Raw genomic sequence first — 15,000 nt, forward strand, 5'->3', positions numbered from 1 at the left:
AAAATATTGCCATCTACCAGTTGACCCAACTGTTTTAAAAAAGGACCAACGCTACCTGGGACCAAGAAAAGTCTTTTGCTTTGCGTATATATATATATATATATATATATATATATATATATATATATATATATATATATATATATATATATATATAATATTGAGTTTAGGGGATCATCTTGTCTTCCGTTGTCAGACTAATTCGTGGTAGAAACTAAATGTTATTTTTTCTTGGCAATAAATTTAGTTTCATGTTTTTTCCGTATTCTCAAATTAAAGGAGTCCATACCAAATGTACTGACATTCGTATGTATATGTATGACACATCCAAAGAAATACGAATGCACAAAATTGTCTGAAAGCTTAAAATACATTATGGTGTTATCCGTGAACACTGGAACTTGATAACAACTTTAGTCAAAAGGATAGTTCGGTTTCTTTTCCTATACGCTCATACTAGTCAGTTCTAACATGCTGGTCTTTGGAGAATCAATTCATAATTATTGTAGCTGTATTCTAAAAATGAACATTCTTGACATATTGAAAATGAATTACCTGAAAATTATTTGTTGGAAGCGTGCGATGTTGCCTAGCTAGGGTGCTCAGATTATTAAAAAGAGCCTAGCCGCTTGAAATATAATTTCTTCTGATTATTTCAGTTCATTCAGTTTTTGTCTGCCTTTTTCAAATCAGCATTTGATCTCTGATATTTTTTGTCAATTTTTAGAATGTTGGATTTTCAAAACGCATTTCTGGTTATAATGATATTAAAAAAGTTTTAGATATGATTCACATGACTATTATTGTTTACTAATTATGAAGCCTCGCCATTTTTATTATTATTACTAGCCAAGCTACAACCCTAGTTGGAAAAGCAGGATACTATAAGCCCAAAGGGTCCAACAGGGAAAAATGGCCTAGTGAGGTAAAGAAATAAAGAAATAAACTCCGAGAAGTAATGAACAATTAAAGCAAAATACTTTAAGCACAGTAATAACATTAAAACAGATCTTTCATATATATGCAATAAAAAGACACTTATGTCAGCCTATTCAATATAAAAACATTTGCTGCAAGTTTTAACTACTGAAGTTCTACCGATCCAACTATCCGATTGGGAAGAAAATTCCACAACTTGGTCACAGGTGGAATAAAACTTCCAGAATACTTTGTAGCATTGACCCTCACGATGGTAAAGGCATGACTATTAGAATTAGCTGCATACCTACAGTAGTATTACGAACTGGATGGTACTGTCCTTGAATATCTGAATGTAAAAGATGCACAGAATTATGAAAAATATTATGCAACATGCATAACGAACTAATTGTATGACGGTGCCAGAGATTAATATCTAGATCAGGAATAAGAAATTTAATAGACCGTAAGTTCCTGTCCAACAAATTAAGATGACAATCAGCAGCAGAAGACAAGACAGGAGAACAATAATCGAAACAAGATACAATGAAAGAATTAAACCACTTCTTCAGAACAGATTGATCACCAAAAATCTTACAAGGAAAAGCCTGCCTCTCTGTTCTTCTCAGTTTTTCATCAAGAACTGAGCACAGAGAACCTAAAAAATCTGCGGAATTATGAAGATTCCTGTAGGAAACATTCTTTTCTGAGGTTTCTTGAATAAAAGATCATTTGAAATGTATCTGTATATTTGGAAACAATTGATACACGGTTAGATGACAATAATTTCCTTCATTTGACTTTTTCGAAGCAAATACCAGAGGGACGAAGCAATGATGAATGTTGTAATAATGTGGAGAGCAATGGATACTTTACTGAATGATTAATTCATTATAAATCATGAATTGATGATTGGTACTCCAAACGAATACATCCTTACCAGATATGTACTGTATATTTAAACTACTCTAAAATATTAATCTATTTTGGCAATTTTAAAAGCTTGGGTATGAGTAATCAAAATAGATTAATTTTGATTGGAAACAAACTTAAGGTTGAACATTCCAAGCAGTTTAGAATAGTCATAACTATGCTTCAAAATGATAGATATCTATTTTGAATTAATGCTTTCTTCCCTGCTGTGATAACATACATCAACCAACACTATTTTCAAAGAGGCTGGTGCCAGAAAGAAAAATGTGAACGATATCTTTGAAATAGATGTAAAATACATTTCACAGTATCAATAAATTTCTAAAGTCAAGAGATACAATCGGAACATATCTGCTGTCAAATACACTTCAATTAAGTAAAAAAAAGTTTAAATTTGCCACTTCGATTGTCACTTTTAAACCTATTGATTAAAAATATTTGTTTTAATTTAAGAAGATTTATAAATTCATCAATTGAGACTCTTGGAACTGTTTATTTTTTCGAGACGCATCTTCGGTGTGATACTTTCATTATTTTTTTTTCTTTTCAAATGTTATTCTTACAAAGTTTATTATAATCCTACATCCTTGCCTTTTTCCAAAGCTGAACTTATATTTTTCCATTTTATACAGATAACACTCAGTTTTTTTTAAACTTTTTTATTTTCTTATATTCTAAAGCCTTTGCAGTTAAGATTCCCTATGTGTTGCACGACCAATGACATTTAGCAGATAAAAAACAAATAACATTTATTTGAATATATCAATGTTTCAACAGTTGATGCTTGGAGTGTTTTTCATAGTGTCCAGATGAAATGAGAATATTTCTCTGCGCATGTGCGCTTGCTGGCCATTATTTCACGGTACAAATCATCTGTCCATTATGAAAAACGCCCCAAGCACCTTTTTTTTTTTTTCTAGCCGGTTACTTGCTACTTGAAGTTTGCTGCTTTATGTACGCTAGATTACTTTAATATCTAATGGATTGATATCCGGAAAAAAAATCTAGGTAGACATGAATAAACTGTTAGACTATATCAGATTCCAATACAAGGAAATGTGTTACTGTCGTTTTTTTGAGCTTCTTCAAAATCCTTTATTTTTTTGTTTGGTAATAGGGCGTGTTATATCCAGAAATCTTTTGTCGTTGTGCTTTATTTTTCTTGGAAATTATCCCTATCGTACAAATTGATGCAAAGGATGATGCTGTGAACTGTAGGATGTTTCTCCTACAGTTCGTTCTCTGTTGTGATGGTATCGGCGCTCTCTATCATTCCACCTTCCAGCTGTTGAAAGAAATAGAAAAATGTATAGATTATCAATAATGTTGAAATTTTATAATTATTCTCTACGATTATGTTTACTTAAATAATTCCGAACAAATCTAAATTGGTAGTAAATAATTGTATGTTATTCGATAGGTTTAAATATATTGTTTATTTATTTATTTTCCTTTTTACTTCCCATTTTATAGATTACTCTTTACCTATATTATTATCATTCCAACTGGAGTTTTCTATAAAAATTTAAAGGAATAAATTTTTCGAAATCATAAAAAGACCTTACAATTGTCCAAAAACCATAATTTTAGCTTCGTAGGGTCAGAACGATAAATAATTGGGACTTTCACACTAAGGATGGAATTTCTGAATTAGTTTTCACCCACAGCAGTTAACATTTTGTAGATAGTTATTTGTCATCATATCATGAGGTATTAGTAGATATGCTTACACATATGGGCTTTTATTGGATTCTGAAAACTGACGGAATGAGGAACTGACCATGGAAGTTCAAACGATTTTATATCGTATACGGTTTGATTGATAGGTATACCACAACGTTGAATAATTGAATGGTAAAAAAACAAAATGAAATTGTGAAAATTTACCAAGAGATAATTTCACAAAAGTCTTACAATATGCGCAGTGCAAGTTTAATAAAGCCAATTAGTTAATCGAAGATTAGTAAATTGACACATAGCATTGACTTCATGGGCCTTACATTGGTTCTGTCTCTAGTCCAACTGTTGGTCAAACGAAGAAATTTATATGAGATATCAAATATAAGCCTTCTTTAAGTGTTTCTTGCAAGGTACTTCAGTTTTAGTGAAGACTTTAAATATAAAGATATTTTTTTTTTCCATGAATAGAATGAATAGTTTTCACATGCTAACGTGATTCTGATGAGTACTCATTTTCACAGAGATATATTACACGGAAGACCCATTAGTCAATTATGTTATTGTTAATTTCTTGCTTTATTTTGATCTTTTAAGTTAAGAGAAGTATTTGATTTCTTTGTATCGACTGACTACGATATAAAGGGTATCATTATGGCAATCTTACATTAAATCTATAAAAAAAACCTGCCTAAAAATCCTCGTTTATTAATCTTTAAATAATAGATATATTAATGCAGGGAAAACTGGTGGTTTTATTTACAAGTGAGACTCATAAAAAATGTGTAATTCAGAATTAGATAAATAAAAAAACAAATGATCAAAGAAGACTTCGTATAAAATAGCCCCAAATTCACCGGTGATTTTTAGAAGCAATTCATGTAAATTACTACCTATATCATATAACATCCAAAAAAAGTCAAACTTGACACATCGAATTCGAATATTTTCTATATACATTTATGAAATTTATATGAAAGCATAAGATTCATGATTAAAACATGTATGATATTCTGTACATTAGTTAAATTGGGTAAATATAGTTTATTAATTCAACTAATTAAGATATGTGAGTATGCATATATATATATATATATATATATATATATACACACATTATATATATATGTGTATATATATATATATATATATATATATATATATATATATATATATATATATAAATACACACACATATGAAATAACTTCGTCGCAAACTTCTCTACCCCAATATGTTCCCACAAGATTACAACAAAATCTGTTTAATCTGTTAGATCTCGCTTTATGTTCATATTAAGATTAGCAAAGAAATAATCAACAATTCAGTCAATTCTTGTAACGAAAGGGACCTTGAATTGTCTGGGAAGATTTGAATGAAATAGTTTTCACATTTGGAAAATTGGATTCTATGAAAATAAGATGTCTGAGTCAAATAATTTTCCTATGTCAAAGGATAATGTCTAACGAGTGAAGATGTCTTTGGGGTGATAAAGTTAAAAGACCCTGAAAGATATTTTGATACGGCACAAGTATCGATATCTGTTACATCTGCATAAAACTAAATAATCGGGCACATGCAATGTACTTTGACGGATGCGACAGGATATGTACACAGGCGTGCAAGCACTATTTTATTTACTATATTTTCATAGTTGTCTCGGCAGCCACTAGAGGTCTCCTAAAGTTATAAGACCTGGAGTGCTGATTGTTGATGAGATGGTTTCGGTTAGCGATAAAGTTGGCTGAAACCGTCTTCCTAAAACGGACAAAGGATCGTTGCATTTGTACATGAAGAATTATTCTTAGATTAATGATTGGATTTCAAGTAATTTTAATTCAGAAGGATGTGTTTAAAAGGCAACGAGAGAATAGAAAATCGTCAGGTTATATATTGTAAAGGATATGATAGTTTTGCCTTAATTAATGCAAAGAGTAATGCAAAATTAAGTAAATTATTATTGTCATATTGATTCAGTGCATACATATCTTGCATACGCACATGCTATTTTCACGCGCACAAAACAATGATAATCTTCGACATAAAAAATAGGAACTTGAGGCCATCATAAATAACTTTTTAGACTCAATAAAAAAAGGATTATGGTTTTGCTTCAAAACAGGCCGAACATTAATTCAGTGTAAGGGAAACATAGGTAGACGTCTAATGACAAACAAACGAAGTAATCTTAATATCCAACAAAAATTAATTTCGAATAGATATTTATTTGTGACCAAAAGAAAATGTGTCTTTGTTAATAAAAGTTATTACTCTATTTCCGACAACTCAACCGAGTATATCAATTCAAAATTAACATAGTAAACTTTTCTTTTTTTCTTAACTGGCCTCCGAGTTATATTCATTGGTATTCATTACTGTATGATTTGAAATGAAAGAAAATCACTTAGCTCTAGGAAAATTTGAGAATATTTTTTTAACACATTGCTCCCAAGTGTGTATCGAGAAATGTGAGTTTTTTTTTTTTTTTTTTTTTGGGGGGGGGGGGCGGGTTGCGTGTGGGAAACTGAAGTCACTATTGTTAGTTTATTTAGCAGTGTAACGCGGGATCAATATGATTGCCTTCCATTTTGGAGAGGTTTGGGTACTCAGACCCACAGTTTTGCTGTATGGTGCTACAGGAAAGATAATTTTCGTATGTGACAATGCCTTGAGAGATGTATGATACAACGAGCACAACAAATTCAATAAAAGTGCATTACAAGTCAAGTGTAACGAGATTTTATCCATAATGAGATTCGACTACAAACAAATCTTGAAACGATACCAAAACAAATGCAAATCAAATGACCCTATACCTTGTGTTTCATATATCAGCCACCTAATCAAGTTGACCAAACCTAAAGCAAGAACTTGATGATATAATAAATCAGCTTCCTAGGCACTTTTACTCTTGAGAGATTTTGATTGGAGACATTTCACGTGGAGAGATATGACAGCAAAAGAAATTTTTCGACTTAAATATAAAATGTGTATAGTTTTTATCATGTTAAATTGGACACCTTTTGTAATTTTATCATTTGTTTTATATAGAGTGTTGGCCTTTATGTTTTCTTTTTAGTTTGATAGCTATCTTGGAAAGATTTTAAATGATCATTTCAAGGAATGGTTAAAACACAGAGATATGCTTATATATAGATATTTACAGAGATATATACACATATTTTATGCATTATTGAAATCATATATTTCATTGATATGGATTTTATTATTTTAAGACCCTCAAGAACTGTATTCATATGTACGAAATCATGCCATATATGTATATATATATATATATATATATATATATATATATATATTTATATATATATATATATATATATATATATATATATATTTATATATATATATATATATGTATATATATACACGCACATACACATACAGACACATATATATACATACATATAAATAAATATATATATATATGATGTATATATAAATATATATATATATATATATATATATATATATATATATGATGTATGTATGTATATATATATATATATATATATATATATATATATGTGTGTGTGTGTGTGTGTGTGTGTGTGTGTGTGCCTCCAGATAGTATAGGTCTTGTTGTCAGTCAATAACGTCTGAATAGAATATATTTGTAGATAAGACTAAATAAATTACTGCTAGTTCAGTTTTGTGCGTGATAACTGGGGATTTTTGTTTCAGTATATTCAAACCATATATTCATCAGGTTTCAAATCAGTCTATAATCGTTACTGACTGATATCCAATATGAAACTCTTATTTTATGTATAGAGCATCTTGTATATGGTTTATAACACATAGAATGCAAGTAGCCATTACTGATATTTAAAGTCTAAAATTTTTTATCCATGTCATTTTTAATATCCATCATCAAGCATTTAATATCCATTATCTATATGTAATTCTAAGCTCTAATTTAGTATAAAAATTTATCAAACATCTAATATTTGATATTAACATTCATGCTCTATTTTCTGATTTTTATATTAACATTGATCCTTTATTTTCTGATTTTTATTAATATATTTTTCTATTTAACATCAGCTTCTAATATTTGTGGTATGACATGTAATGGCTTATATCTACAAATAATTTTTAACCTTTAGTATCCAATTGTTGATACTCATAATTGATATTTAATATCTAATAACTTAGTGTGTAAAATTCAGCATCATTATTTACTATTTAACATCCAATATCTAGTATGATCTCATTTATTATTAATATGTTATAACATTTATCATAAGGCATGTAATACCTACTTTCTAATGTTATATTACAAACTTTGTCATAGATTTTGCCACTTAAAGAGCTGTAATCTTTGCATGAACAGTAAAACAAAAGCATCATGAGTTAACATACATAGTTAGGGTATTGTGTTGCAAGCCGAAGACGTCAGAGATCTTTGGTTTATTGGAAACATAGAAAGTTTAGTTAAATTATTTTTGTATAATATATGATAAAAACACGAGCTTTGGAAAGTATTATTTACAAAAAAAAACAGAGAAGGAGATAAGATAAAACATTTTAGATAAAACAATGCAGTAAACAAGTATACGTTTATGTCTATCCAGAAATCCTCTGAGAACTAAATTATTTATTCTGCTTCTGTAGTAATTTACCTGTGATTGAAAATAGTTTTTTCTTATAATTAGAATGAAGTTGTCCTTAAAAGATCAGCTAAGAAGACTTCTAAAACTAAGTAAAACTTCTGAAACTGTAGAAACTATCCTCGGTTCACATGCAAATAAAAGGCAGCTAGAGAAGCCAAATGCTAAGGCAATAAACCTAAACTATCAAAGCAATTAAGAATTTTCCGCGGAACCACGTGGCTATCTAAAGTATCATAGATTTCAGCCTAACTACCGATGGAATGATAGATCTATTAAAAAAAAAGTAAGGAAGTGTGATGGATTAGTGTAAAAATAAAGTACAATCAAAACAATAAAAACAAAAACAATAATTCGAGCAAACATCACGATGCAGGACAAAAACACTAAACTAAAGCCAACTAAAAATGCCAGAAAAAGATAAATAAAATGTGTGTGCATATTTTGGAAACGAATTTTCTTAATCTACCCACTGGAAGACAGAGTGAGAACTGCCGAGAGGGTGGAGCAAAATCTGACCTCTTTACACCTTGATGACCTCTTTGCCGGCGCTCATGGAATAAACATTCACCAAGCTCAGCCAATCTAATTCCTCCATCCTCATGAACTGCGATATACAATACATGGTGACTGTCATCTAATGACCCATAGAAAATGCATAGCTGAAATTTCTTTTCTCTTTGCCTAGAAGAGCCAGTGGTGCCATCTTATCTTCTTACTGTAACTTTTGGGTATCTTACTGTATGATTCATTTCTATTAATTGATGGTTGTCATGGCTTTCATTATAGGTTTAGATAGCATGCAATCAGCTGTTGTAATGAATGTGATGACTTTTATAATAATAAATTTAGTGTACAAGGAAGGTTTGTTGCATTTTTTTTATACTTGAATGGAAAAATCCATTACACAAGGACAAATAAGAGTAATGATGATGAATTTAAGCAATTGATTATTATTTTTTTAATGTAAATGCTCATCTTATATGAGCGAAAGAGATAGTTCTCTCAGACAATGCTAGCATATCTAGAAATAAGACTGATTTTAGCAAAGTTTATAATATAAAGTAAATTCAAACTAATGGCGGTTATTAAATAGACTGCTGTTGAGTTGCTTGTGTATATTAAAGTTTTATCTACATATATAACAATAAATTTGTCTATTGCTAGTCAACTACCATATATCTTCAAGCATACATATTGCATTATCGATTTTATTCTACATAGGCATCTTAGGTCAGTAAAAAAACAAAAAACAATATCAGTATACTATAAATTACATTTGAGATATTACATATACAGCATTTATTCAAATATTTGTATTCATACTGATACTTTATTTCACATACTTTAACCCATATCTTATACTGTATATCAATCATCTTTCATATGTGATCTAATGGTTTGAAGTAATGTTACAGTTATGGGATAAACTAAAAAATGAAAAGGAATAAGCCTCTCAATTTTGTTATAGGCCTTTGAAGGCATTTTTAAATAATTGAAAACAGTTCAATGTCCTTGAAAACATCATCAAGAAACAGCAGTGTTAGGAATCATGATATGATAGGTGATACTGTATTAGGAAACGTGAAATGCGTTGTCTGCTATTCTTGAAGACTGATAAAAGTCTTTAAATCTACTGACCGGAGCTTGTGACTGACTTTGATGTCTTTATAGGAATAGTCAGAGTTCTTGAATGGCTCCTCGGAAGGTTTTAAAAGCATAATGAATAGTGTTTAATTGACTGTTAGCTGCAGAAGTCTTTTCAGTTATTTCTAAAAGGTTCCATTCGTAATAGTTGATTTGAGTCCAAACACTTTTTTAGCAGCTGTTGTGCCTTTCCGTTTCTGCCAGTAGGGGAAAGTTTTGGTAAAACGGGAACTAAATCAGGAAGTAGATCTAGAATGTTGTCAAGGTGTCGCTCATCATTCTGACTAATAGCTATTAGAAACGTTGTAAAAATACATGGAAGAGATTTTTAGAGAAGCCTTGTAAACCCTTACTAGGAGATAGGAGATAGGTTAGACTATGTTAAATGTTTAAAAAATGGTAAATAATCTGGGTAATTCTTTGCAGTCACTATATCTCCTGCCTGATAGCCTCACTTCTCATTGGATAGGAAAAACTGTTAAAACATACTGTAATACATTGGACACTTCGCTTCTCTGGGTTACATTCCTGATTTAGAAGTGTACACCACATCCTAATTTTCAGTAAACGTTAGAAGCAAAAATAGCATGTCTTTAATTTTAATTGAAGAAATGATTTCCCCCTTTCTATAGTAACATTTCATTCTTGTCCTTCAAAATGAATGCCAGTTAAGCGAAGTGCAAATGGAAAACCATAGAATGCAATAAGAAGATAAAATGGTTACGTGCTGGTAAACTAAATGGCAGTACTGAAATCTAAGAGGAAATATCAAAAGTGCAGCAAAAAAAGATACATTTTAGGGAATAAAAGGAAGGATTAAAGGCTGAGGCTGAATATATAATCATGAAAGTAATGTCTATTTAGTGGGCAATGAGTCTGTTAATTCATAGGAATTCTTTCTAGCATTCGCTGGGTACGAATACAGGAGCACAATAACGTAATGACAATAATGCTGAAATAATTCAGATGTTTCTACAATCTGCACAAAGCCAACCTTATATTGTGTTTTGTTCCGATGCAAAGGACTTGACTCTTCCCTACTTGAAATAACTACTTGGTTCAAAATAAGTTTAAACTTAATCAAAGAAATTAACATAATAAACGACACAAAGCGCGGTATATTGTTAATTTTTCTTATAATACTGGCAGTATCAGTATCTGGCTGGCTGTGTATGATTTTCTGCAAAATGGTCAGTTTTCCCGCCGATTGATACATATTGATTTACTGAGTGAAAATAATGTGTCAGTGGCATTTGCACAAGCATGAAGATTCAAGATTGCATAATATTCAAAATAAATTGAATTCCTATTTTTCTAAATATTGATTCGAATTTCTGACAGTTCCGATATTAATATTATTTAATTAAAGAGCGAGAACTTGACAATCGCTGGAAATGAGAAATATAAATAGTGTATGGGACATCCCAACGAATCATATCCAAGACCACTTCAAATTTTATATACTGTGCATAGTATATTAAACCCAATAAAACTGTGTATCACGATCCATGCAATATGTGTTTAACCATAGCCTTAGATTATTTAATAGTAATAACAAACGTAATTATAATCTTAAATTTGGAAGGTGCTATATGCCACGAACCATGCCGAAATAGTTGAATAACGATTTGGTGATGAAGTGCTTACTATTAAAGAGACATGTCCAAAGGTCGGTCCCTTGTCTTAACTGATTGATTTATTCATTAGCAGCTACTTAAAATGACTTCCTAAAACTATGGTGAACGAACAGTGCCTTATTTATTTACAAGGACTTACTCGTATGATTTTTCTGTTGTTTTGCAAGCCACAAGGCAATTAAAGTTCGTTAATGAGCTAAATTTGTGAAATAGTTCTCATCGTTTATCTGAATGTCAAATTCAAATGATTATATGACCAGTCGTAAAATTTCGGTCTTTTAAATGAAGGGACGTTAGAAAGAAATTATGAAACTTATGAATGTTTCAAACATCGAAGAAAAGATTTTACAGAAATTTGTTTTATCTTCTTTTAATGTTTGGTTTTGCAGTTCCTGCTGTCGGTCCCATTCGTTACATCTAGAGGAGGAGTGGGTGTTTATTTGGCGATTGTAGATTCTAGTTATCTTGAAAAAGTCTTTCTCTCGTCATGATTTTTTAATATATGTCTGTAACTTCTTAAAGAATACATATTTCACATTTTTGAGATCTTGGGACAACTTTTAAAGACTAGGGAATTTAGCTATAGGATGTCTTTTTAATATATAAGTAATTTTTGAATAATTCTATGCAGCCAATAAACCAAAGGGTCTCATGTCCACCGCAGGAAGAAGTGGTTGGAGGAGGAAGAAGCAAGAGTATTTTTAATGAAAAAAAAAATGGTTTTAATTTGCGTCAGTCTGTCTCTCGAGTTGTTCCAGAAGTTCTGTTAGTTCTGAGGTACTTTTTATTATATACTTTTGCATTATTCTATTGCATAAGATATATTTATGTCATAGGTGAGATTTGAAATAAATAACATTTTCTTTCAAGTTTTCTACTATTTTCCTCATGGAAAAGTTATTGAGAAATAAAAATTAAAAAGGGTGAAATATCGAGCTAATATTTTCAGCAAATTTTAATTGTTTCCGAGGAGAAATTTTTTTGTGTTAAGTAATTGTTTTTTATTTTATTTCTAACCAGATGATACTTATTTTAAGATTTGTCAGTTTAACAGAACAACTTCGTCAAGGCTCTAATTCTTCTCAGGAAAAAAGTAAAAGTAACCACCTTTCGAATAAAAAAAAAAAAAAATATATATATATAGTTAGTCTTATTTCACATAAGGCTAACTCTGCATGAGCAGTTATCTCTGGTAACTAAACTAGCGTGTTTATCAGCTAAGAATGTCTGTTGTATATATTGTAAATTACAATTAACCATCAGGGATTGACTTAGATTACACAAGTATATGCCTGTACGGATATCATTGCTATCATGGTGCAAAACAAAAACAAGTCAAGTTATCACTACTACAATATACTTATAGCATATATATATATATATATATATATATATATATATATATATATATATATATATATATATATATATATATATATATATATATATATATTTCACGTAGTTGACATCCATCAGCATCGAGTAATTCATTTTAAGATAAATATAATTATATTTATGAATTATTCTGTTGCCAAAGGATAAGGTCTGATTTTGTACTAAGATTCTAATAAAGCACAAATTTGATGATTCGAGTTAATCGAAAAACAATTGTGAGACATTTCGACTCCTTTTCTCCATCATCATCATCATCATCATCATTATTATTATTGTTATTATTATTATTATTATAGATGTCTAGGTATTGACTTTTGAGTTTCGACACAAATAAAAGTCCTTGTAATTATCTTCAATACAGGATAAATAATTGGATGTTTATTCCACAGAATGTCTGGGTAAAAAACTATCGTATTAGCAGTTTCCTTATATTGAAAAAAAAATTTCCATTTTATATTTCTGGTGATTCTAATCAATGTAGATATGTAGACTTTTTAACGGCTACCTGAAAGTTTCCATGCATTTTATGCCATATAATATATTGAGAGAAAACTGCATAAAGGAAATATTAGTTGTGTTATGGGAGACTAAAAAATCTTTAAATAATATGAATGAAAATAAGAATGTAAATTAAAACTGAAAAAGGAAAAGAGACTAATTAATAGGCTTACCTGCTCCACATCATCTCCATCGTCAGGTCGGGTGCGCATGCGCCCAGCACTCCTAGCAGTGCGCTGCTTTGCGCTCTGGACGCGCTGGCTTAGGATCTGCCGAAAGGGATTCTAGTTTAGCTATTAAGGGATTTGAAAAAGAGTATATGAGTATAATGAGTATACTGAATATAAATTTGGTATTATTTCCATTCTTCAAATTATAATTTTCTCTATCATTATTATTATTATTATCAATATCAATATCATCATTATCATCAGTATTATTATAATTATACTACTTCTACTACTACTACTACTGATAATAATAATAATAATAATAATAATAATAATGATGATGACGATGATTATTATCATTATCATCATCATTATCATTATCATTATTATTATTAATATTAATATTATTATTATAATTATTATTATTATTATTATTATTATTATTATTACTACTATTATTATTATTATTATAATTATTATTATGATTATAATTATAATTATTATAATTATGATTATCATAATTGTAATTATTATAATTATAATTATTTTAATTATCATAATTATTATAATTATAATTATTATAATTATAATTATATTATTATAATTGTTATTATTATAATTATTGTTATTATAATTATTATAATTATTATTATCATTAAATAGGATTTTCTTCATAACCATTTATAACCCTATTTTGAGTTGGAATTTAGTTGATATGCAAAATTACTCATATCGTCAGTTTATGTGACGCAAAGATTTTTAATTTGTAAATACTTTTAATTCACAAAGAATGTCTGACTTGAATTACTTTTCAAGAAAAATAGAACTTGAAGGTATAAAATCATTCTAAAGTTACATACAAACATTATTATTATTATTATTATTATTATTATTATTATTATTATTATTATTATTATTACATGCTAAACTACAACCCTAGTTGAAAAAAAAAAACAGGATGATATAAGCCCAAGGGCACCAACAGGGAAAATAGCCCAGTGAGAAAAGGGAATAGACATGAATTTTAGTAGCTACAATGATCTCTCAATTTTGTCTTGAGATTACTGCAACCCGATATCTGAATGAGAAATAAAGAAAGGTGCTCATTTCGATCCTCTGTTGTAAAACCCGAATCCATGCACGAGAAGGTAAAACAAGTAATGAAATTGTGCCTCACGCTACGAAGAACAGGGATTTACTCACTTTAACCTTTAATCATAAAATAGAAAGGAAAAAGCCTTTCGTACGTTTTATGCTGGAATATGGTTATATAATAGTTAATATAATAAAAATAATAATAATGATAAGAAATAGACATAGAAATAGAGTGAGATGAGTGATCATTGTTCCTATTAAAGATACACTTAAAACTTTCTAATAGTTCTAAACAAACCTCTTGTCTCCTCCTCTCAGCTTCCACCTGTTTCTCTTCCAGAAGCTCCTGCGTTAGTTCAGAGGCCTGTTGTTGCTGGTCCTCGAGCCTCTGGAATTTC

The 15,000-nt window shown here is 29.6% G+C and overlaps 1 protein-coding gene and 1 long non-coding RNA gene across 4 annotated transcripts in view; one reads left to right on the forward strand and one right to left on the reverse strand.

Annotated features, from left to right (window-relative positions):
* The window catches only part of LOC137616361 (uncharacterized), a 342,608-nt gene that overhangs the window by 35,861 nt on the left and 291,747 nt on the right, over nucleotides 1–15,000 (forward strand). The window contains exon 3 of the long non-coding RNA XR_011039407.1: nucleotides 14,943–15,000. This exon is cut by the window's right edge and continues 106 nt beyond it. This is a non-coding gene — a long non-coding RNA (uncharacterized lncRNA). The remainder of the gene's footprint in view (nucleotides 1–14,942) is intronic.
* Nucleotides 1,674–15,000, reverse strand: part of LOC137616360 (chemotaxis regulatory protein ChePep) — a 32,795-nt gene continuing 19,468 nt past the window's right edge. Inside the window, exons 2-5 of one of the 3 annotated variants that reach the window (XR_011039406.1) lie at nucleotides 14,901–15,000; nucleotides 13,511–13,606; nucleotides 8,634–8,767; nucleotides 1,674–3,136 (exon numbers count right to left, since the gene is read on the reverse strand). The exon at nucleotides 14,901–15,000 is cut by the window's right edge and continues 79 nt beyond it. Coding sequence is in view for 2 of the 3 variants with exons in the window: in XM_068346027.1 (XP_068202128.1) it covers nucleotides 8,684–8,767; nucleotides 13,511–13,606; nucleotides 14,901–15,000 (280 nt within the window). In the remaining variant the exon portion in view is untranslated. The remainder of the gene's footprint in view (nucleotides 3,137–8,633; nucleotides 8,768–13,510; nucleotides 13,607–14,900) is intronic. The other 2 variants (XM_068346027.1, XM_068346028.1) reach the window with 2 other exon arrangements.

Source organism: Palaemon carinicauda, chromosome 22 (assembly GCF_036898095.1).
Source record: "Palaemon carinicauda isolate YSFRI2023 chromosome 22, ASM3689809v2, whole genome shotgun sequence".
In the NCBI taxonomy this organism is placed as follows: Eukaryota; Metazoa; Arthropoda; class Malacostraca; order Decapoda; family Palaemonidae; genus Palaemon; species Palaemon carinicauda.